The sequence below is a fragment of the Barbus barbus genome, assembly GCF_936440315.1.
Source record: "Barbus barbus genome assembly, chromosome: 2".
In the NCBI taxonomy this organism is placed as follows: Eukaryota; Metazoa; Chordata; class Actinopteri; order Cypriniformes; family Cyprinidae; genus Barbus; species Barbus barbus.
In genome coordinates, this window is record NC_136730.1 from 43,754,885 (window position 1) to 43,780,129 (window position 25,245).

General features: G+C 36.9%; 1 protein-coding gene across 3 annotated transcripts in view; it reads right to left on the bottom strand.

Annotated features, from left to right (window-relative positions):
- Positions 1-15,455, bottom strand: part of LOC306878081 (signal-induced proliferation-associated protein 1-like) — a 41,278-nt gene extending 25,823 nt beyond the window's left edge. For 2 of the 3 annotated variants that reach the window (XR_013784913.1, XM_079430182.1), the window contains exons 1-3: positions 6,390-7,631; positions 1,452-1,576; positions 641-829 (exon numbers count right to left, since the gene is read on the bottom strand). Coding sequence is in view for 2 of the 3 variants with exons in the window: in XM_079430182.1 (XP_079286308.1) it covers positions 641-829; positions 1,452-1,576; positions 6,390-7,512 (1,437 nt within the window). In the remaining variant the exon portion in view is untranslated. Of the gene's footprint in view, positions 1-640; positions 830-1,451; positions 1,577-6,389; positions 8,022-15,245 lie in introns of those variants that run through there. The other variant, XM_079430183.1, reaches the window with a different exon arrangement.
- Positions 15,456-25,245: the final 9,790 nt, after the last annotated feature.

Consider the following 25,245-nt stretch of genomic DNA (forward strand, 5'->3'; position numbering starts at 1 on the left):
TCACAGTCGGAGGAAAGGTTAAGGAATTACAGCTCTTTGATATGTACCTCCCCCCTTTTTCAAGGGACCATACAGTAAGTAACTGGACAGTTGACTCAAAAGCCATTTCATGGACAGATGTGGGCTATTCCTTCATTATTTCTACATCAATTAAGCTGGTAAATGGTCTGGAGTTGATTCTAAGTGTTCTATTTGCATTTGGAAGCTGTTGTTGTGAACCCACATCATGCAGTCAAAGGTCTGAAGTGTATAGCGATATACTCTCTGCCCAGATTCAGTCAAATGCTGCAAAGCTGATTCGGCGGCGCTTCATAGCACAAATGCACGATGACCCAAAACATACAGCAAAAGCAACCCAGGAGGGGTAATAACTATAATCATAATACACGATACCAGGTTTATTAGACTACTAAAATAGGAAGCAAGGCAGAATGTTTTGAGGAACAGCACTTGTCAAGCCAGTTCACATGACTTTGTGTTTAAAATATAAGTAGCACCAACTGTATATATACACACACAATATAATAGTTTAAGATGTTTGTTGCTACACTATTTCTAGCAGCCTTTCAGTAACTGTCAGCAAACACAAGCTGTCAGTTCTGCAGAACTACAGAAAGCAGCTCAATATAACAGCTCTTACCCCCTGCTCATCCAGTTTGAGGAGCGTGTCTCTGACTTTAGGGGACGTGGAGGCCAGTCTGAGGCAATGTAGGTTGAGATCAGGCAAAATAAACTCCAGCAGTCTCTTGGGCGAAAGGCCGCGAGGCGTGGTGTGGCGCGCTGCGGAGGGAACGGATTCCTCCAGGATCGAACCTCTCAGGGTCTTCAGCTGCAGAAAAACAGCAGGGACCAAATAATTAATGAGTGCAAAAACATAATGTAGACTTAAAGGAGTCATATCATATACATTTCTTATATTTATTTTTCGAACAAATAAAGCAACTGCACAAAATGTGTGTATGCAATTTATTTATCTACTTTTTTTTCTCAGTTTGGGCTTCTGAATATGTTTTTTACTCCTTTTTCAGCTTCATATTCTCTTATACTGTATGAGCCATAAAAGCCTGATTTATCAAATATAATACTCAACGAAAACACATATGCAAACTTTTTAAAATATTTTGTTTAGCAATGTAAATGCATTCATAAATATATTAATGTAACGAATAATGATTAATAATATAATGTTAAAATTTTGATTTAATAAAAAGAAAATGAAAGGGGACATTTGTGCAAAAACATTCTAGTGATCATCTCATTCATTTCAAACTAAATCAAAAGCAGGGAGAGGGTGGAAAATTGCCTAATTTCTGAGCATTTTTTTCAGCTAGACATTAAAAGCATTATAAATGGACCTCAAAGAAAAAATAAAAATGATCAAAAAATATTATATAATTCCTTAATCCCAAAATCTTGAATGACATCTGTGTGTGTGAGAGTCTTGTATTTACTTCAGTGGTCCTGAAAATGATTCTGTAGTTGTACTGGGACCCACTTGATCCCTCTTTTTCCTCCCTGCGGAAACTGACGGCCACTGGCCCCAAACGATCATCCATGCCAAAGAAATTCTGATGGTCTGGAATAAAACAATTAACAATTCATACAAAATAATATAAATAAATAAATGTGAAAACAACAGAAACAAATACCAGAATACTGAAGAGTAGAAAAAGAGGAACTGTGCTTGTGTAACCTTTAACGGCTCACTACTGAGAACAAGGATGCATTACGGCTAAACTACTGTACAAGCGTGTACAACTGTGTCAAGAGTCCGGGTCAATTGTGTTCTACCTGTATTATGAGCTTAACATGCAAAGTGTTTTTTCTCAACATATGCTACTCTACACTATTTTTAATAGCAAATTATTATTGTGACAACCACAGGTGTATTAAAAAATTAAGTCAATATTAATATAATTAATATATTCTATATAATATTATTAATTAATAATACATAATATTAATATATTCCCTCCTTTTAGATTTCATATGCAACTATTATTACTACAGTAAAATGATCCATTTGAGTAATTATGATGATGTGTAATTTAAAAAGAATGCAATTTATAAACATTATTGTAAATAAAAAGACTGTAATTTTGCGCATTGCATCCTTGGCAATCCTTCCCTAGCATTTGAAAAATCTGAAATCTGATTGTACTGTACTTTGAAGTGCAGAATGAGTCATCAAAAATGTTGATCTGTACTCTCCGCACCCCTAGTTTGAGAACCATTGCAGTAACGCATACATATATATAAAGAATATATACTTTTTAATTATAATGAAATACAATTATACATCATAAATAACAAGCCAAGATAAGAGGACGATAAGTGCTCCTCGTCACATCTAACTGAAGGCACTGCTTGCTTATCTGGACAGACAGACTTCCTGATAACCACAGACACAAAAGTATATCGTTATAACGTTTTTTATTCTGTTGAGTCTAAAACAAAATGTTAGGGACTGACAGTCTGAACATCTCACAGCACTGAATGTGAATGGTGACTGTTGAGCCATCTGTTATACTGTTGTGGGTGAATTTGCATTTTGTTAAGCCCAACACATATTTTGTGTTAACAGGCCATTTAAATGTCATTCACTAAACCTTTTCTGCACCACATTTGATTCAAATGGGCCTTTTCAATCAGAAAATTTGGTCTTAGAAGACTGACAAATATAGAACAAGATATACAAAAACATTAAGTCGGTTTAACAAAGGCAATAAAAGACAGAATAAATGTGCAAATATTGCACCTTTATGGTTCCAACAGCTATTCACAGGGGCTTAAAGGGACAACTTTGTACCTTTTCTCCCATTAAAAGGCACACCTTAGAGAAGTAATACAGTATGTAGAAGTACCCCTTAAGGTACTACTATGAACCTTTCTGGGGCAAATAAGTTATTTATCTTTAAGGTGCACATTAGTGCCTCCGAATAGTAATTGAGTAGTGTAGAGTAGTGTGCAATATGTAGTAGTAACCCTAAAGGCACTTGTATGAACCTTTTAGGGGTAACCCTTATCCCTTATCTTACTGTAGTAATACTGTATATAGTAGTACCCCTTAGGTACTTCTACAAACAATCTTAGTGAAGTGAGTGAGTGAAGTGACATTCAGCCAAGTATGGTGACCCATACTCGGAATCCGTGCTCTGCATTTAACCCATCCAACGTGCACACACACACACCGTGAACATACACCCGGAGCAGTGGGCAGTCATTTTAGTGGGAGCCAGTGGGAGCCTTGCTCAAGGGCACCTCAGTCGTGGTATTGAGGGTGGAGAGAGCGCTGGACATTCACTTCCCCCACCTACAATTCCTGCCGGCTGGGGACTCGAACCCGCAACCTTTGGATTACAAGTCCGACTCTCTAACCATTAGGCCACGACTTCCCTTAAAAATTTAAAGGGGAAGGGGACGTTCTCTGCATTTAACCCATCCAGGTACACCTGGAGCAGCGGGCAGCCATCAATGCGGCGCCCGGGGAGCAGTTGAGGGGTTCGGTGCCTTGCTCAAGGGTCTCACCTCAGTCGTGGTATTGAGGATGGAGAGAGTGTTGGTTATTCACTCCAACCACCTACAATCCCTGCCGGACCTGAGACTCGAACCCACGACCTTCGGGTCACAAGTCCAACTCTCTATCCATTAGGCCACGACTGCCCCCTGGGTTTTATTTACCACTTTATTTAGTGGTAAATAAAACAAGTAACTTGGAGTAGTAATACTCTATATAGTAGTAGCCTATATGGCAGTGGTTCTCAACTCCTGTCCTGGTGCCTTTGTTTGTATGTCTTCAAGGGGGAATCTTCTTCGAGGGATTGTTTAAGGCCAAAGTATCCACCTTTTTCTTCAACGCGGAAGTAAGCCTATGGGTAAGACTTCCAGTTCATTAGCCGCTATAGGGACATAACGAGAAAAATAACAACGTGCAGTAAACAGTAAAACTGTTTGCACTACAAACCAGTGTGTTCATAATTAAGATAATGCATTAAAGGGATAGTTCACCCAAAAATGAAAATTCTGTCATTAATTACTCACCCTCATGTCGTTCCAAACCCGTAAGGTCTTTGTTCATCTTCGGAAAACAAATTAAGATATTTTTGATGAAATTCAAGAGCTCTCAGACCCTCCATAGACAGCAAGTTTACTACCGCAATCAAGGTCCAGAAACGTAGCAAGGACATCGGTAAAATAGTCCATGTTTACATAATGCGGAAGCAAGGGCATTCTTTGCACACAAAAAGTATTCTCGTAACTTTGTAAAATTACCATTGAACGCCTGATGTCACATGGACTATTTTACCGATGTCCTTGCTACATTTCTGAACCTTGATCATGGTAGGACCCTTGAAGTCGGATCTCTCGGATTTCTATCAAAAATATCTTAATTTGTGCTCCGAAGATGAACGAAGCTCTTACGAAGGCATGAGGGTGAGTAATTAATGAAAAAAAATTCATTTTTGGGTGAACTAACCCTTTAAAATAATATGGTAAGTCACACCAGTTTGCAATATCAAGCAGCAAAACGAGCTGTTTTGTACAGCTAAAAATAGCTGGACGCAGATGAGACCAGAAGCTAGACCCATAGAGTTTACAAATGGCCACGCCCGCTCTAACGGGAAGAAAAAGGTGAATACTAGGGTCGGGCCGATAGACGATGCTATCATCTATCGCCAGTGGCTGACAGACATCACGATGTTGAGCCAGCATCGTGATTCCTTCCCCCCCACCCCCTCTTTTCCTGGGAGGAAAAAACTGTATTTCAATACATTCTCTCATAATTATATTATTGGGTAACTATATGCAGTCATCAGAGAGCCGCTATTAATATGCAGGGCATTGAAACAACTTTTGAATGCGCGCTTGTGTTTTACTTTCACTTTCGAGATTTGCAATCAAACTTACTCTGTTCATACTACGGAGCGGCAGTACTTAGCACACATTTTACAAGATTAGATGTTTGTCAGTGGTGCTCAGGATCTGAAAATCATTCGCCATCGTGCCGTTCTGAACCGAGCCGAGCCGAGTCGTACCATGCAGTGGAAAAGCGCCATATGAGTACCTTAGAGTAGTAATACTTTATGTAATAGTACTCCTTAAGGCATGCCTGCCCAAATCTTATTCCTGGAGATCTACCTGCCTGCAGAGTTCAGTTCCAAACCTGCTCCAGCTGGTTTGGGTGTGTTTGATCAGGGTTGGAGCTGAACTTTGCAGGAAGGTAGATCTCCAGAAACAGGACTGGCACCCCAGCCTTAAGGTACTACTATGAACCTTTTAGGGGTAAATTAGGTGGAAAGGTGTCCCTCAAAGCACCGAGCAACAATCTGTTGTGCCCCAAAAAGTATGATTTTTGCACATTTTTCTGAGAGTAAAGTAGACTAAGCAATGAAAATAAGTAGGGCTGCCCCCTAATAGTTTGTGAGAAGAGGCTTAGTTGATCAAAATTGTATTAGTCGCAGGAAAAAAAAAATCACAGAAAGTGGTAAAGTCACGTAGTCCACGACAGACGGATTATTAACAGCTGGTCTGTGTGGATATTACAGTACATCGGTCAGGACATGCAAATGTTCGTTTAGTTCATCGACCTCAAATGTGGCTTATCATCTGAAACATGTAAGTAACACCATCATTACATGGGCGCTAGCTTTTTTATTTAACTTAAAATACTCTGTAATTTTTGCTCAGATAAGAGTAATACATCTTTTGAATCTGTAAAAAGTCAACTTTCATTTGCATGCACTCATAATAACAACAAAATGTTGTGCTTTTGTAAAATAATGAAAGTAAACAGGATGCTCTTTCTGCCGTCTAGGTGTCTGTGAACTTGCGTTAAAAAAATGAATAAAATAAATTAATAAATAAAATTTACTGAAACTCCATGCTTGCCTCTAAGACATGAAAATTGTATCTACAGAAAGCAAAATTTCTACTTTGAAATGAACCAATTCAAATGGAAAATATTTTCAGATTATGTAATCCGCATGAAACGTGAACGTCCATTGTGGAGATGACGAGTCAGTGTCGTCGACTTCATCACTGCAGCCGAAAATACAGAAAACACTGGTTTATCAATTAATTATTATAATGTTAAGGCAGTTTTCTTGCTGTTTTTCCCTGAAGCATTCATAATCATTACTTCTGCGGTGCGCTGTGGCAAGCTTTATGTGTGCGCTTGAGCACTTATAGGCTACATGCAATTAAAGGCACATCATTACGAATTATATGGTTTATTAATATAAACGTGCTATTAGTTGACTAATCTCTTCAAATGAACAACTATTTGTCAATCAGAAAATCTTTAGTTGAGGGCAGCCCTAAAAATAAGTATGTGATGTTTCTTCAAAAAGTGCAAACATGCTTCGCCCCACACACACACACACCCTCACCTTTCATGTAAAAGTACTTGTGATAGTACCGAGCCCCTAGGTCGGCATGCTCTATGAAGTAGTTACTTTTCCCCTGTGCCTGGACGTGGCTTTCCCTGGGCTCCTCTAACACGGACACAGCATTGTTGGGACTTTGAAGAATCCTCCACCTGCGCCAGCCGGCCCGCGGCAGGCCGAGCCCCACACTCTCCTCGCCACCCATCTCATTCCGAAAGTGAGGACAGCTGAGCAGGAGATCATTATCGTTCCCATCTCCTTCGTCCAGCAAGGACTGCTCTAGATCTTCCGAGCTAGTCCCACTTCCTGAGCTGCCCCCGCCCTGAGAAACCGAGGAAGGTGTGGATTGCGAAAGCGGACGGAGCTGAGAGGCAGCAGAAGCTCCGGATGTGATGTTCTTCTTGCGCCCGATGCTGTCCCGATTGGTTGCAGCCTCCGACAGGTCAAAGAGGATGCTCTGTACATCATAGTGTGCAAAATTGCGAACCCAAGCACCACCTGGGACTTGGTCACAGGAAAACTGAGGGGCCTGTGGAGGGGACGGTTTGGCCTTCTTCCCGAGCCCCTCTGGTTTGGGGGGCTTAACCGGTTTTGACGTGTCTACTGCTGGGGCACAGTTTCCTTGATACACGCCGTCCACCTCAGGAGGTGCCTCTTGCAGACCCAGCAAAAGAAACGGATCTCTGAAACGCAAGGCATTGGGACTGAGAACACCTTGCTCTTCCGAACTGGGATCTACAGTCTGGGTTTGTCTTTCAAGTGAGGACAGGCTACCGTACTCTCGGTGGAGGGACTCGCCCTGCCCAGCGGTCCCAGATTTGTCCCCCACTACTCGGAGCAACTTCCTTCCGACTTGCCCTGCTGAATCCAAATCTCCAAGGGTGACGTCACTATTGCTGCGCTGCATTATGTGTCCACGACCTACTGTCCTCAGATTCAGCACAGCTGCACTGTGTGTGATACTCTCGCTGTTTGTTCCCTCTCCCTCTCTCCTAGGGGGCCATTCTGCCATGATTCGTGTCCGCATGCTACCACCATCCTGCTTGGGGTCAAAGTTCACTCTCGCTAGGGTCGGGCGTGGGCTCTGCCTGCGAAACTTGCGGATGAAGAGATCGTCTGACTGCATGATTTGAAGTTGTGGGAAGCTCTGACTTTTCAGTTGCCCTTGCCCCTTTTCTTATGCCTCCACACCAATTTACTGCATCTGTGTGAATAAGTCAGGAGTTTTTGGGGAACTCAAGTGACTGGCACAAATGTTTCTTGTTCTAGCCATGAACACTGAAATTCTCCAGCACTGCCAGCAGATCTCCGTTCAATAGGTTCCTCATTCACTAAAATATTCAGAAGGGCTGAGCGCAACCTTCTGCCTTGGAATAAAATAACAGCCGTGCAGGCTCCAGAGATGACTTCAATCTCTCGGTAAACATCTTAAGTTCTGACATACAGGATTACTTTCATCATAATTGTTATAGTATGCATCCAGCAGAATGACTATGACTGTATGTGGACTGACTGAAATTGTATTCCCAGTCTGATTTATTCTTAGTCAGGTACGCCTCGTTGTGACTCTCTGTTCACGGCTGACCAACAAGCTCTGCCCCCTTAGAGACCACGGCTGCATCCTCCACTGTATTCCTGAAACACAATGAAACAGGTTATTATTAGTCTGTAAGTGATAATAGATATTGCATTTTTTGTAAGTTACATTGTGTTCCATGGCAGTACATTATATGCTGTAGTAAAATCTGCTTCACCACTTACTCTGCTGTACTCTGTATTGATCTGTGCGGCTATTAGTGGGAACGACCGCTTTAAGTTATTTATATGAGAGCGGTTTGTTGATTGACTTTAAACAATCACTTACTTCTTATATTAAAAGTGGTCTGACTTTCGTCATGTGGACAAGGTTTAACAATCTGACACTAAGTATAAAACTACAATCTGCGTACTGTGAAACACGCTGAAGATGGAAACATGAGTAACCTCTTTTCCCAACTATGTAAAGCACATATAGTATTATGAGAGGCAAACATGCTTCACATTCAGTGATCCATTTAAGCATAAAGCAATAAGATATGTACACACGTGTTTTGTGAAGAATGTTTGCGGTAATGAAAGATCATGCATGAAACACGCATGAAAGATTAAATACACTTCAAAATTTGGTCAAAATAATCGCCTTGGCGAGTATTGGCACAGATAGTAATGTTTTGGTAATGTGAACATGCCAAACAAAAAATATGATATGTTAAATGAAAACCACTAACTGCTGTTGGCTGGTAAATATTATATTTAATAAGTTATATGTGAAGTAATATATGACAAAATTTACTTGAATAGCGAAATTATTCGATAACTTGACTGCTGGTAGAAACCAGAAAAACTGAATCTCTGTTGGCTTTATTTGTTCTATTGCTTGTGATTTGTCTGTTCTCATTTTATAACTAGATGTTTGCTTTTTCCTTGTTTTTAATAACAGCTGAAGAACAAAAAAAAGTGTTTGCTGTGATATTGAAAATCATTGAAAACTTCACTTGAATTGGTACTGACTTCTGAAATCAGGCCATTGTTACATCTTTATTTCCTGCAAAAAATAATAACTACTATATAGTGATTTATACACCAGCCTTACACTCCAGTGTAAGGCTGGGCGATATGGCCAGAATAATCACCAAATTTATTTTCTTCTATATTCCACGATATATATATTTATCACAATATTCATTTACCATTAAAAGGGGTCATGAACTGCATTTTTTTATTTTATTTTACAATGTTCTCTGAAGTTCACTTATAATGTTAGAGTGATTTTACGTAAAAAAAACATCGTAATTTAGAAGTAATAGGGTATTTTCTATCTTGTTTTTGAGCCTCTCTACAGTCTGTTTTTATAGGCAGGGCACATTTAAGACTCGCAAGTAAACGCCCACTGCTATGATTGGCTAACAGTTTTGCTGTTAAACATGCGTAACTTGCAGGGCCAGAGTGGGACTAATTTTCAGCCCTGGAGTTTCAAGCCTTAGACCGGCCCACTTTGTTTTGTTTTTTTTGTGCTGGCCTTTTCAGTGCCTCCTTTGGGCTTTCTATTATCCATTTTTTTATCTATTATTTTTTGCTCGCATATCTCCAACAACTGACTTTTTTTTTGAGCAAGGTGCAGCTGTCAGGGAAGTCAACGGATAATTATGTCATCATTAGGGTTGGCAATTAACTTTTGGCAATTAACAGAAATGGAAAATAAGGGACAATTGTGATTCTTTATTTTTTATTCTTTGAGAAAATAGTGTTTATTCTTTTATTCTTTGAGAAAATAGTATTTATTCTTATATTCTTGTAGAAAATAAGTGTTTATTCTTTATAAGGAGCAGAATAAGGGATGCTCCAAATATTTGTACTGTACCTTAATGTAGGCTGTTTGCCTTCAGTTAAAAAGAAGTAATAATCTCAGAATTAATCACAATTATTCTGAAACGAATTTTAATGTCATACACAAAATGTCATTGACCTGTGTAAATTGTACCATTATAGAACTGTGATTTCACAAGTGTAGTAATTTAGGAGGTGAAAATACTGTGAAATTACATACATACAAATGGCATGAAATTTGAAAGCATAACAACTGAAGGTCTATGAAACGTCGATCAATAAAGCATTTTTTTTTAAACAATGGCACTTAAAGTTTTGAACTAAAATATTATTGCAACTATAGCCTTTGAATGAATGAAAATGCATATTTTTCATGTGGTGCTTCTGGTGCTTGGATTTGTACTTTAATAATGAGGTCCAAGTTTAAGAACAGGCTACTAGAAGTTTATTTTTTTTATTTTATGTATTTTTCTCTCTCTCTCTCTCTCTCTCACTCACTCTCTCTCTATTTAACAGTATTGCAAAGAAAGATGTCTTCCCTCAGGTAGATTGAATGTTTTCATGCCTTGCTAAATGTTGGTCTCAAGATCAATAAGATGTTTGCATTGGCCAAAACTGATTTGGCAGAGTCAAACGCAGATGGTGCAGGTTTCCGTTAGTGCAACCCGCACGCTGTGAAGCAGGGAGATAGACATAAACGGAGGTAGGAACTAGCTCCAAATGGGCGGTCAGCTCCAAATGGTTTGGGCCTTGTTAATATGCCCTACACCAAACCCAACCCTAAGCCTACCCTCCCTCTTGGAGCTGTCCCAACCTACTTGCGGCATAAGTCCCTCCCACTTGGAGATAAGTTGCTCCCACTTAAAGGTCTCCGGGCTGCAGCGATATATACTTGGAAGCAGGAGCAACCGGCAGAGGATTCCGCTTGGTCTTAAAGCTTTCCGCAAACGGCTACTTCACAAAACAATGATTTGCGCAAAAAGAATGATTAATAATCAATTGAGAATTTGTTATTGATATGGTCTGGTGAAAATAATAATAAGGGCTGCGAGAAAATAATAGATAAAAAGAGTGGGGCTGCTATGAATGCAGGCAGTCTAGGGACAGCATCCACATCAACCCAGTGGCATGACAACACCGCGGCCCTCGCGACCAAAAAAACAGACTGGCCCACCGGGAATCCTCCCAGTGCTCCCGATTAGCCAATCCGGGCCTGGTAACTTCAGTTAAAAACCTATTAATACTCAGTATATATCAAACCGTCTGGAACAGACAATGCAATAGTAGTAAAAACACCTTTACTCAAACTTATGTGTTGCAACATTACTACTGGATCCAAAATAATCAGCACTGCATTATCTTTTACATTCAGTCTCTCTGAAAAGCCTGCATCATACTGTCTTGTTAAAAATCAATCTGTAGTAAAGTAAAGCAAACAAACAAACAGTGTTTCACTGGCGAGATCTGGAGCTCTTTGCTAATTTTACTCCGTGTTTATACCGGACGCAAGCGGCACATTGTGACTATACACAACAGAACCAATTATAATCAGCAATTATGTTTACAATGGTTGTGGCACGGACACGACAAATCTCCATCAGTTAACTAATGTCGCATTCTATTTCTGACGTACTGCAAGCATTCGCACTGCTTCTGACCTGAAAGAGAAATGGATGCGCAACAGTGCTCACGTCTGATCTAGATACAGTGTTAGGATCACCACGAAGGCAATTCAAAGACTATTTTTCACACATCGTGCCTTGTAATCTTGTAATGTCATCTGTATGGTTGAGTTGATCGAGTAATCCTGTGTTTACATCTCTCTGGTATGTCCTCCTACTACAAGTGCGTATCAGTGGGCGGAGCTAAACAGGCAGCGATGTAGAAGTAGGCGTTGATCTTCTGTGGAGGCGTGTTTAACAACACTATTATAAAGTGGCACATTCTGAACGAGTCGTTTTCTGGGCTTGGTTTCAATAAAAGTTGTTTCTAAACTAACGAGAAAGTTTTGAGTTTTGAAACTTACAGGATGTTTTTGCAATACATTGACCTGTTATATGTCAAAAGATCAAGGGAAATTAGATTTCTCAGTTCATGACTCCTTTAATGAGGAAGGAAATGCTTTCCACCTATTTGCTAAACCTTGAAAATGAATATAAAAATAACTAGTTTGCTAACAGCAATTAAACTGCACAGAATAACCTTTTCATTTAGTGCCCCATAAAATCCATTTTATTTTCCACTAAAGTCTGTTTTTTTTTTCAGAATTCTGTTTTATGATTTTTAATTATGATCATTTTAAAATAAAAAATGAATAAGCTAATATAATATAATATAATATCTAATATAATATAATATAATATAATGAAAATCTAATATTTAATTCACAACAAAACAATGCATTTTTATTTTTTGTCAAATAAGATGCTGTATTGCAGAAGAGTATACATTAAAACATGGATTAAAAATGTTTTGATTTAATGATATTCCTTAATAATAATAATAATTATTATTATTATTATTAATACCTTGAGAAGTAAATTTTAGTATACAATATTTCTGTCATAATTTCTTAAATTAAACCAAACTTTTCTTTTGGCAGGTTGCCATGAAGATTCATCTGTCTGATGAATTTCAGAGTGTATTTGACAGTAGTTTTTTCTCAAATGAAACAGTGTAAAGCTGCTGAAGTGGCTCACAGAGCAGCTCTGGAAATGAAGTTCATGAGTACATGTGCCCATATACTGAGGTGCAGATGCTGAAAGCAACATGAGCGAAATGTGAGTTTGAGTTTGTGTATCAGAGGAAAATATACCACACATTTACACAAAGACTGCAGACTTATTACAGTAGCTACATGCACTGACTGGCTGCTGTGACATTTATTTCTGCTGTTACAGTACATTAATCCATATTGAGCACAAATGCCGAGAGCTTATCGTCATTATTGACATGCATTTCATCACAATCTCGATATGATATCGTTTATCACCCTGCAATACTCCAATCTAGGCCTTGTTTGCTCCAGAACACATTTACTTCCATTTACTAAGTAAATTCTCACAAAACATGTTAACCTTCCCTAGGCAGTGATGGACCCTGCAGAGGTGACACAAGCATCGGGCTATAGCTCATTACAGAGTACAGCTCCCAAACACAGCTGGTCTTCTTACCACTCACCTAAAAGATTAAGATTTATAGTGAACCGCCAAATTAAGATGTAACCAAACGTGCCCCGTTCCTAATTTACACACACAGACATACAATTGATTTGAACTGCATATGCAGCCTCTTTTTGGACCAGGGACTGCTCATATTAAGAACAATGACAACAACAAAAACCATGTAAGAACTTCAATGTTATATGTACATTCAAAATGTGTAATTCAGCATGTAATGCCTGACACACACATTTATCTAACAAATCATGCACATTTGTCTTGAAAAATATGGGGGGAATCAGAGGCCTATTTAACTACCAGTGCAAGCATGACGTGAAAAGGTAGAACACACAAATAGCATAGAGACTATGGCGTACATCGGACCACATCCACCCAGCTGACCTGCACAATAGCTGCTCTGCTCACAGGAGGAGGGGGCTTCCTGCAAACTTTGCCAATACATCGGAAAGTACTCATAAAATATGTAACATTGTTTGCCAAGTTTTTTAAGTCCAGGTTGCATGATTTTTGCCTTGCTATTTGCTCTGCACACACCCTCTTTCATTCAGGATCTCTATCTCTGCATTCTGGTTTCTTGGGGAAAGGAGGAAAAGAAGATTAAGATCACAGACACATGCCTGATAACGTTTATTTTAACAACAAAATTAAATCTCATCCGAATTATTATGGTGCCCATTGTGCAAATGATTTAAAAAATATATATGGCAAGCAGTTTTGTATTTTAATGTCACCAGTGTTCTTTGTTGCAATTTAATTTCGACAAATCATGAGCTTTACAACTGCATTTGTAAAAAGCCTATTTAAAACTCTCTTATTGACTTATTACTAAAAACTCCAAATACAGAACTCTACCACAGCACTTTATTGCAAAAAAAAAAAAAAATTAAATTGTAGAGCTCTAGAATTAAATTACAGACAAAAATATATACATTTTACTTTTAGCAGTAAAAACAAACATTTTCATTCTCAATCATGACATTAACAAGTCATCATTTCTATTATAAAGGTCTGCAACCAAATTTTTACTCTTCATCAAATGCAAAACAAACTGTTTACACATCTTTTTTTTCCAAACATTGCTGAAGGTAGACATTTATGGATATTGACATTTAGCCAGCATATTCAACATTCCTCCATCCATCCAAAATACTATAGTACAGTCCATACTTTGAGCTGACTCCCAGAGATACAGAGAACTCTTTGAAAATCAATGTTAATGCTCTGCAACTGCTTTAACTCATTCTTGGCCTCATCCACTGCCCCAACACTTTCCCGCCTGGCCTTTTATAAAAGACCCAATAAATATTCATGAGATGCAATTACCATAATGAGTTGCCTGTGAATAGAAAGCTGCAAGATGTGATTCTGACGAGTAAGAATTTCTATCGCATAATTCTTTAATTACATTTTTGTTAGTAATAATGAATTTGATTATACTGTATATAATGCTAATGATCTTAAAAATACTAGTTCTAATTTTATTGTAAATGTAATCTTTAAAACTGACGAGTACAAATATAATTCTGACTAGCCAAAATTGAATCACTAGTAATTACAGATTATAATAGAATTACAGTCTAGTCATATTGAATTACTGATATCTGTAAATTAAGAATAACCTGAATGTGATTTTTTCTTCTTTGTCTTCATATCATTAGACAGCTCTTAAATTAGACTTGTGAAAACTCAACTGTAGATCTCTAAAATTAAAAAAGGGAAGTCAACTGAGACTAAAACATATCCCGATAACTGAATTCTGCATATCAGCCGATACAGATCCGATACTGCTTTTTTTCCTCTTTATCAGTGTAGCACATCCATGCTTCACTAACATGCTAACTAAATATTTTGTTATAAATAAAAAGAAAACAAACCCATGCCTATGACAAACTGGTGCATCGCTTCTCAAAATTGCATTATAAATATCTAAATTTGCACTAGTAATCAGAGCCGTTTCTTTCCTATGAGCATCCATGCACTAAATTGCATCCAAATGTCGCTAAAAAAAAAAAGAGGGCAGTGCAATAAGAGCAGTGTGGATGCAGACAGTTAACAATCTGCTTGCCTCCGACTCATCAACGCTTAAACAAATCTCTTTACGATAAATTGAGCGTTTATGAGCAGCTATAACAACAAAGGCTGCTTGCACTAAATAGACGATGATATGAATCATTGCCTGCTACATTTCAGCAATGCCAACCAGAACAGGACGAACAAAGAAGCGAACAGCATATCCTTTCTCACTTACAGGATTGCATCAGTGGCATTCGGTGTCACTCGCATTAAAACCGCGTCCTCGAACGAAACTCACCGACAACAAAGCGATGTCTGACAGCTGTCTGGTCTCTTCCGCTCTCTCTTTTTCCCCCCTCGCGTAATTCTTGTCGAACTGACGTCTTTTAGGCTAAATCATGCTCGACGAATGTGTCGTTTTTGCACAGCGACTTCCTGTGATTTGCAACCTCGAGAACAGGTGCAATGGTGCAGCGAGCCCTTCCGATGCGCGCGCCAGCCAAGCTCCAATACGCAAACACTGCGGTGATGTATTTTAAAGGTGAACGACGAGGATTTGACGGTTTCATCTCTCTCTCTCTCTCTCTCTCTCTCTCTCTCTCTCTCTCTCTCTCTCGCTCACACACACACACACACACACACACGTTGGTTTTTGTGGTTTATGGGGACTCTCCATATGGCGTAATGGTTTTTATACTGAACAAACTGTGTGTGCTATTGCCCTACACCAACCCTACACCTAAACTTAGCCCTCACAGGAGACTTTGTGCATTTTTAGATTTTCAAAAAAACACCATTTAGTATGTTTTTTAAGCCTTTTGAATTACGGGGACATAGGCAGTGTCCTCATAAACCACCTTCATATTGTAATACCTCTGTCATACCCATGCCATTATACAAATTTGTGTCCTCATAAACCACATAAACATGCACACACACACACACACACACACACACACACACGGTTCAGCGAGTGTCCTGATCTTATTTCACACTCTCCTCTCTTGAAAGAGACCGGTTTTCTGCTTAGTGCAGATTTGAAGGCAAAATAGCAAATGCAGCAGAATCGAATGCCAGAATCGGTGCTTCTCCCTCATTGCAAAGGCAGAAAGTTGCACGGAATAAATATTTCGTTGGATTGGAGGGCAACTGCAGTTGTGAATTTCGTGTTAATTATGTTGTGCATTTAACACATTAGGTTATTTACGCACTGCCTGTTTCCTCTTTCTGATATGGGAAATTACTGAGACCCCATTCTCAGCCCGCTGATTCAAGTTTCAGTTTCACTTCCAATTTTCTTACATTTGATTAAAAAAAAAGCCTAGTACAGCTTTTTGTTGCTATGATCATTCTAGATTTTAATATATTCGCACAAAGCTTTCCTTAAGACATTCATGTAGAGTTTAATGATTAAGCCCTCAAATAAATGAAAGGAGTAACCTTCCCAACACTGCAAATACACAGCAGGCTACATTAATGCCTTATTTGACCTCTTTTATTGTTGTTTTGGGCCTTGCGAATTTTAGCAACTGCATTTGGGTGTGGATAAAACCACACAGTTTTTCAGAAAATATTATTTATTGAAGCTAATAATGTTCTTTACACACGTCTCATGTGCTTTGCTTATATGTTTGTGGATATTTTGAACTTTCAGTGGAGACTCTTGCATGTCTTTTTGTCATTTATGTTTACATTACATAAAACATTTAGGATGCATTATCAAGCATCATAAATATTTCATAGTGACAATATTATTATCCTGCTGCCTCTCTGCTTTCTCACCTGTTTCAGGTTCATGCATGATTAATTGGTAGCTAAAAATAGATTAATTGATAGCAAACTTTTCATAGATGCAAAAATAAGTTGTTTTAATTTAATAGTGTAATATTACATTACTTTGAGGAGAATGTCTCTGTCAATAACATTATTATGCTATATGTAAATGAAGAGAGAAAGGAATCAAAATTAATAAAACTGAATCTGGCTATTTAATGTTTAACCTACAGCATTTTTATGAATTTTCATTCTTGTTGTTGTCCTGTATTTAAGAATCTACACATAGATCATTATAATTTATTATATTTATATAGCGCTTTTATGGGTACTCAAAGTGCTTTATAGCAGGGGGAATCTCCTCAAACACCACCAATGCTGCATTGCTGATTGGGAACTAACATGTAAGCATTTGCATATATAGGACACAGATATTAGCATGTATTGGTCAGGAAGTCTGATTTAAGATGAAGGAACAACAATTTATGTTGTAGGGACAAAATATGCTGAATAAGTTGCACTATCATAAATATAATTTATGTACTGGCAAATACACAAACATAAACATTAATAAGCATTGCAGGATAATATGTTCATTTATGTATTTATTATTATTATAATTGCCAAACACAAAGTAGCTCTTAGATGCACTTGGTTAACCTGACCTTTAATTAAAAAAAAAAACTGTTTTTATATGCATTTATCTAAAAAACATACACTATATTGCCAAAAGTATTGGGTCACCCCAGTCTAATGAACATGTTTGTCTACTTTAGTCATTTATGAGTACAAATCTTAATGTTTAAGCATATAATGATATTCTAGGGAATTGTGTGCTTCTAATTTTATAGCAACAGTTTGGACAGAACCCTTTTCTATTCTAACATGACAGTGTCTCTGTGTATAAGACACGGTTCAAAAACACGATTGATTGAGTCAGTGTGGAAGAACTTGACTGGTCTGCAGAAAGCCAAGTCCTGATCCCAGCTGAACACCTCTGGTGTGACTTTATATGCAGACCTTGAGCCAAAAACTCATCACCAAACACCAATGGCTTGTACATAAGGGTACTGTAATTTTAGACACGTCCAAAACTGTTGCACCAGAGATGGAAATACAATTTTTAAATACATAAATTATGTTTGCATCTTTGTTGCCACAGTTTTGTTAGTGCCTTTTTCTGTTCTAAAGAAGGGGGTGTCCCAACACTTTTGTCCTTATATTGCGGTCCTACTCGCCTCACTCCAAGCAGGATTCGAACCGCGGTCTCCGGCGTGAGAGGCGGGTGCTCTAACAAGGAGGCTAAAGGACACGGCCTCTAGTATCTGTCGCTAGAGCGCCACTTGAGATCGGGATGTGAGGTTTTACCTGCACAGCACTTATCCACTGGCCTCTGCTACACTCACCCCCCTAAGCCTCACTCCCATCCGGGTCACGGCACCAATGTTGCGGTCCTACTCGCCCCACTCTGAGCGGGATTCAAACCGCAGTCTCCGGCATGGGAGGCAGGCGCTCTATCACATAAAGACACCAGTGCTGTTATATTGCTATTACATTGATTTTGTCAGGAGAAAAGATGATCTGAACATCGATTTGTAAGTTGTTGCATTAGTTTACTCTGGCATTACATGGCTTACCCATTCACATCCTTCTGATCCTGATATAAATTCTATTAGAAAACAATACATTTTCATATGGGATTTCTTTGGATAAAATACATCCTGAAATATAATCGTATATGGGTAACAGAGAAATTATAGCTACAATTAATACAACACTTTCATTTAAATGTCACTATCAATCGCCATTGTGTGTTTGTAATAACTTCTGACTGCGATCCAATGTGGATTTTGGTCAAATGTGACCTTGGATCACAAAACCAGTCATAAGTGTTTGAAATTGAGATTTCTACATCATCTGAAAACTGAATAAATAAGCTTTCCATTGATGTATGGTTTGTTAGGATAGAACAATATGAATCTGAGGGTGCAAAAAAAAACAGAATATTGAGAAAATCACCTTTAAAGTTGTCCAGATGAAGTTCTTAGCAATGCTTATTATTAGTCAAAAAATAAATTTTGATATATTTACAGTAGGAAATTTACTAACTATCGTCATGGAACATGATCTTTACTTAATATCCTAATGATTTTTGGCATAAAAGAAAAATGGATAATTTTGACCCATACAATGTATTTTTGGCTCTTGCTACCAATATACCCCAGCGACTTAAGACTGCTTTTGTGCTCCAGGATCACAAATGATGAGGCAGAAATAGGTAACACTTTATGTTAAGGTGTCCTTGCTACACATGTTACATGTACTTAAAATGATATTAACAATAACTTATGCATAATTACATGCAAGTAATGCATTTTAGTTAATGCTTTCTACAGCGTTGGACATGTAACAGTAATTGATACATTAGCCTTTGGCTTGACTACGCTATCAAATAGCTAATAATGTGTAGTATGTGCTTTTTTTTCTCTGTGTCCCCACAAATTAGTATGCAGTCACTGCTTACTCCCCTGTATTTCATATATCCATAAAACAGTTTTGATTTTGAATATTGCAATGACCCACAGGGGCCTATGCAAAACACTTAAACCCTATCAAGTTGCTATGATACACAGCTTGCTATGATGCCCAGTGTTTCTTACAGTTTTAAATTCCCTGTGTGCAGCGAGGGATTAAACAGTGAAAAGGCTTAAAAAGCTTTCAGGCATGAGGCCTCCAATATTGACCTCTGCTGCACTTAACAGGAACACATACACAATAAATATGTATTATATAAATAATACTTAGATTGAAGAACAGAAAGCAGAGTAAAGGGGAATGTGCTTTTTTTCAGAGAAGCTGTAGCCTATGTTTCTTGCCTGACTCTCACTATCACCCTTATTATAGGGTCTGCTTCCTGTTTGACAGGAAATGATGTGATGCCGGTTGACCTTTATGTATTCTGGGAGGATGAAACTGTCATGTCATCCTGCACGGCCTGATAGAACAAGGTTAACTTCCGTTTGGTTCAATGTGTAGTTTCTCTCTACTTTGTTTCACATTTTGTAAGTGATTTGCACAGTAGATACAATAGATATGCTCTCATACAAAGCTAAATTATTTTCCCTAATGTTTGTCAATAGAGTTAGAACAATGTATGTGCTTACTTTGCATACAAAAAAATACAAATGCTAGACTAAGGCCCTGTTTACACCATTAACATGTCTTGTGTGATACAATCACAAGTGGTCAACCAAGATAGATTGCAGTTATCACACACGTCTCAAATGAATCTCCTGTGATCATTAGGGATTGGATTTAGTTTACGAGTGTCTCTGATATCTCGAATACAGTTCCCTTAAAAACAGAGATCTTCCACAAGACAAAAGAATAACTGAATTTACAAATTTACACAAATTATAAAGTTCAAATCTTTTCGGTCCTCCTTATCGTATTTTACTTCCTCCTCCAGCATAACGTCATTACATTTGACATTTTTATGCATTTAGCAGACGCATTTATCCAAAGCGACTTACATTGCATTCAAGTTACAGTTTTACATTTTATCAGCTTTTATTATTACATTTTATTTACATTTAGACAGTCATGTCAGTCTGTCACTGCAAGTTGATATTATACTGAAAAAGCTCTGTGAATTATTTAGCACATATCGATATTTATAAACAACTGATATAGCAGTGAGTAAAATAAAATCAATATTTACAGGCAATGCTTTTGAAGGATGATCATTTCACTTTAGCACTTAGCTAAAAATGTCAAAAGAGAATAGTTTCACCACTTTAAACATTACAACATCCTGAGTATTAAAACATTTGTAGCTGGTTTATGGAAGCCAACTTTGTCTTTATGAAAACAAGAATAAATTATTATGAATATAATACACTTTAAAAGAACATACTTAAGTGTGATCTGAATGCAATGTTTTTGGACACTTAAGTTGATTGCAATTAAATGAAAATGTATTATAGTTTAAATTTATATTAAATGCAATAAGCTGAACCTTTTGACCCACTTAAGTTGGACTTAAGTACATCTATGTAATTTCAAAATTACTTCTATCGTCTTTTAAATATGATTAAAATTCCGTCAAATGTTCTGATAAGCATTTACTATAAACTAAAACAAACTTTAATGTAATTTCTATTGAAACATGTATGCTACACATTAAAATATAATTTGTAATTACACACTTGTAATGATGAAGGTGCAATTCGGTACATTTAAATGTAATATCAAATAACACACTACAGTTCAAATTAAAATCAAGTACTTTGCATGTGCTTTAGTATCTTAGTCAACACATCAAAACAAGTGTACTTCTTTAAAACACAATAAAAGATTATTAAACCGTAATTATTTAAAATGAAGTAAAGTATAACCTTTCATTTGATGTTATTGGAAAGTGCATTTTTAAAAAGTGTACTTAAGTGTCTTTGGAAACAAAGTAATTCATGTTATACTACCTGCAAGTAGCTTTTTTTGTAAATTTACTTACAAGTGCACATTCAGTAACTTCTTTTTCACAAACGTCCTGAATTGTGCATTAGTTGTGTCTCTATCTAATTTCTCTGTGTTTAGAGAGCAACCCAAGTAAAAACTGGCCCCTCGTTCCCCTAATGTGGTACTAGTGCAAGGTCACCCCAGTGCTTGAAGCAACACTATTTTTAGCATATGACACTGAACGCTAAATAAAAAATAAATGCCACTTTATGTTCAGTGTCAAAAAACGGCTGCTTGACAAAAATAGCAGAGGACAAAATAAAACATGTGTCCATGAGAAAATGTCGTAAAGAACTGTAAACACGGAAGGACATGTTTACGGATGGTTATTCATAAGCAAACCATCAGACCATATTCAGGACACGCTTAAAAAGTCATAGGTTTTTGCTCCACCTCCAATGCGAACTATAGAACAAAACCAAAACCTCAAGCAGGAAGTTTAGAGTTCAGTTCACGAGGGTGAAATGAAACAGCCTGGCCAATGTTGCATATTTTCGTGTGAAAAATATTCACAGACAAAGATAGGAGACACAAGCAAACCTCATACTGGAGAAGTTTAAAGACATGTTTTTTAGAGCTGTTGAACCTGTTGGCTGCTTTTAAAACGGCAGGTGTTTTATGAGTTGTGTGTTTGTATGACACATGAAGAGGAAGAGGAACTTGCATGACAAAACAACACAAAGGGAGTTAAGTTTGGTAATTCAAATAAGAGTATTTTATTCTTTATGCATATATATTGTAAAATCTAATTTATTCCTGTGATTAAATCTGAATTTTCAGCATCATCCCTCCAGTCTTCAGTGTAACATGATCCTTCAGAAATCATTCTGGAGTAATGATGCTGCAAATTCAGCGCTGCATCACAGGAATAAACTACATTTTATGATATTTCAAAGTAGAAAACGGGTACTTTAACATGTAAGAATATTCACAATTTTACTGTTTTCACTATATTTTTAATCAAATATTGTAAATGCAGCACAAAAGACTCCTTTCAGAAACATAAAAAATGCTCATTATTCCAAACTGCTACTGTAATTATTTTATTTCTAAAAATGCAAAACTTTTAAATTAGGAATTAGTTTAATATAAACACAATACTGGTCTGTATATGTCCTCGTTAATGTGTATGTATGCATTTATGTTTAAAATATCAACAGCTTTTTGCCCAAATGGGCAGGAAGGACAACTGTTCCAATGAAAGAGAGTGAGACACACTCACAAAAAAGAAAGAGAGAACCCTTCCCTCCATCACTACATCCATTATACTTCTGTCACACTGTCCACTCTGTCCATACTGATGTCTCTGCACCTGCGCCTGCTTCAGAGCCTTTCACCACCCTCCTTTTCCTACTTTACATTCTCCTCCCATTGCACTATTTTCCCTCCAATTTCAACTAATATATACATATACACTCTTAAAATATAAAGGACCCAAATGCGATGCCATGGAAGAAGCATTCTGGGTTCTTCAAAGAACAGTAGTTTCTTAATGTGAAGAACATTTCAATAATCTAAATGAGCTTTTGCCAACATAAGGAACCTTTTGCGAAATGGAAAGATGTCATGAATGTTAAAGATTCTTTATAGAAGCATTGGTGCCAAATTAGGAACTTTCAGTTTTCAAGTGTATGTCATCATAAATTATTAAAGAAATGACATATGTGACCCTGGAGCACAAAACCAGTCTTAAGTCGCTGGGGTATATTTGTAGCAAGAGCCAAAAATACATTGTATGGGTCAACATGATACATTTTTCTTTTATGCCAAAAATCATTAGGATATGAAGTAAAGATCATGTTCCATGAAGATATTTTGTAAATTTCTTACCGTAAAATTATCAAAACATTTTTTATTAGTAATATGCATTGCTAAGAACTTCATTTGGACAACTTTAAAGATTATTTTTTTGCACCCTCAGATTCCAGATTAGTAATCTCAGTCAAATATTGTCCTATCATAACAAACCATACATCAATGGAAAGATTATTTTAGCTTTCAGATGATGTATAAATCTCAATTTCAAAAAATGTATATTTAAGACTGGTTTAGTGGTCCAGGGTCACATATATTAATATTAGTATGGAAGCATCTTTGTAATTTTTGTAAGTTGCATCTGTTAGGCCAAATACTGTAAAAGTACATGTCATTTATCTGCTGAAAATAAAGCATCAGGTGTGAATTTGCACATTTTTACTTAATATCAACTAGGCCATGCCGACATTGCTTGATATGACCTTCCTAGAGAGTCTATTCTCATGACCTAATTAATATTAATGAGTCGGGGTGAGCTGAGCCCTTCTAATATCAAGCTCATTTGATTTGTCCATCAAACCATTAGTTTCAGGTTTCATACTTTTACTTGTTTTAAGGAGTTTAGAGAGAGTCTGTTAAGCACAAATGAAAACGATTTACAAAAAAACATAAGAAACTGGACAAAATAGTGTGAATATTTGACAGCATATTAAAATAGTGTATCCTGTTTAACTCGCTCACATTCAGAGTCTCAAAGATTTGAAGAAAATTCTACTGTAAACAAACACTTGATAAACATCATACACTCTAAAATAAAACACAGACAAATGCATGTTATTTAAGCTGTAAGCCGGGGTGTTTTCCATTACTTTTTAGGAAGATGCATTCATATAGGATATATAATATGTAAGCACAACAAATTAATATTTATGAAATATCAGTCAATCATGTTTTTAAACAGAACTTATATAATTAGAACACAGTAAATATCTATTTAATATTTTTGATCCCACTTTATATTAGGTGGCCTTAACTACTATGTACTTACATTTAAATTAATAATTTGGTACAATGCACTTATTGTGTACATACATGTTTTTACATTGTACTTTATTTTTAAAAATACCTATATGTAATTGCATCTGTAATTAAGTTCTGTAATTACATTTATAATTACACTGTTGACCCATGCCTTACACCCTTAAACCGACCCATACCACCAAACCTGTCCCTAACCTTACCCGTATCCCACCTCAATAGCAGCAAACCTGTCCCTAACCTTACCTGTATCCCACCTCAATAGCAGCAAACGTGTTTTGCAATACAATATGACCACAATAAGTACATTGTACTTAATTTATGATGTAAGTACATAGTAGTTAAGGCCACCTAATATAAAGTGTGACCATATTTTTTTTAGAAAAATGGGGGGAGAGGTTATTAAGTAATTAATTAGATAAACAAAATTTTATTTAATTAGATGAACAACTATTTTATGAAGTGATTTTGTACACTGAAAAAAAAAGATTCATTGAATTTACTAAAAAAAATAAAAAGTTAAGTGGTTGCAATCAATTTATTTTAGCTACATTTAAATAAACATATTTAGTTGACTAACTTTCAACATATATAATACATATATTAATTAAATTAAGCTAAAGTAAATTGTTTGTGACCACTTACCTTAAACAAAAAAAATTCAGTCTACCAATTTGTTAGATTTGATTCATAAGAAAGCATGCCATTTTTAGATTAAAAAATTAAGCATGAAAGTTCACCCCGAACTATTAAGCAGATTGCATGAAAACAAATTAGTCATACATTTGCCAAAAAGTAAAACAGTTATGAATCACCATGAGATTGTGTTGAAATGTCTCCCTCACATGCTTGGCTGCGAGTGAGCTGCATATACATACAAATACCACATGCGAAAGCCTCCTTTAAATATTGTTGTGTCTATTAGCACATGGTTCTGTGTGCGTAAGTATTCTTAAATCACCCATATGGCCACAAAGTTTGCATGCGATTTGTTAGACTGCGCAAGCAAATTAGTACCTTTAGGAAATCACAGCCTAAACATAGTAAAACCAGCCAGATGGAGTCGTTTGTGTGATCAGACAGAGAAAAAAATAACTGTGATAAATGCATTTTGAAAAATAAACTTTTACTGTAAAAGATACGCTTCCCCTCAGTCACAGCAGCAGATACCACTGCATCCAGCACGTCCAATCAAACCAGCCAGTATTTAGATG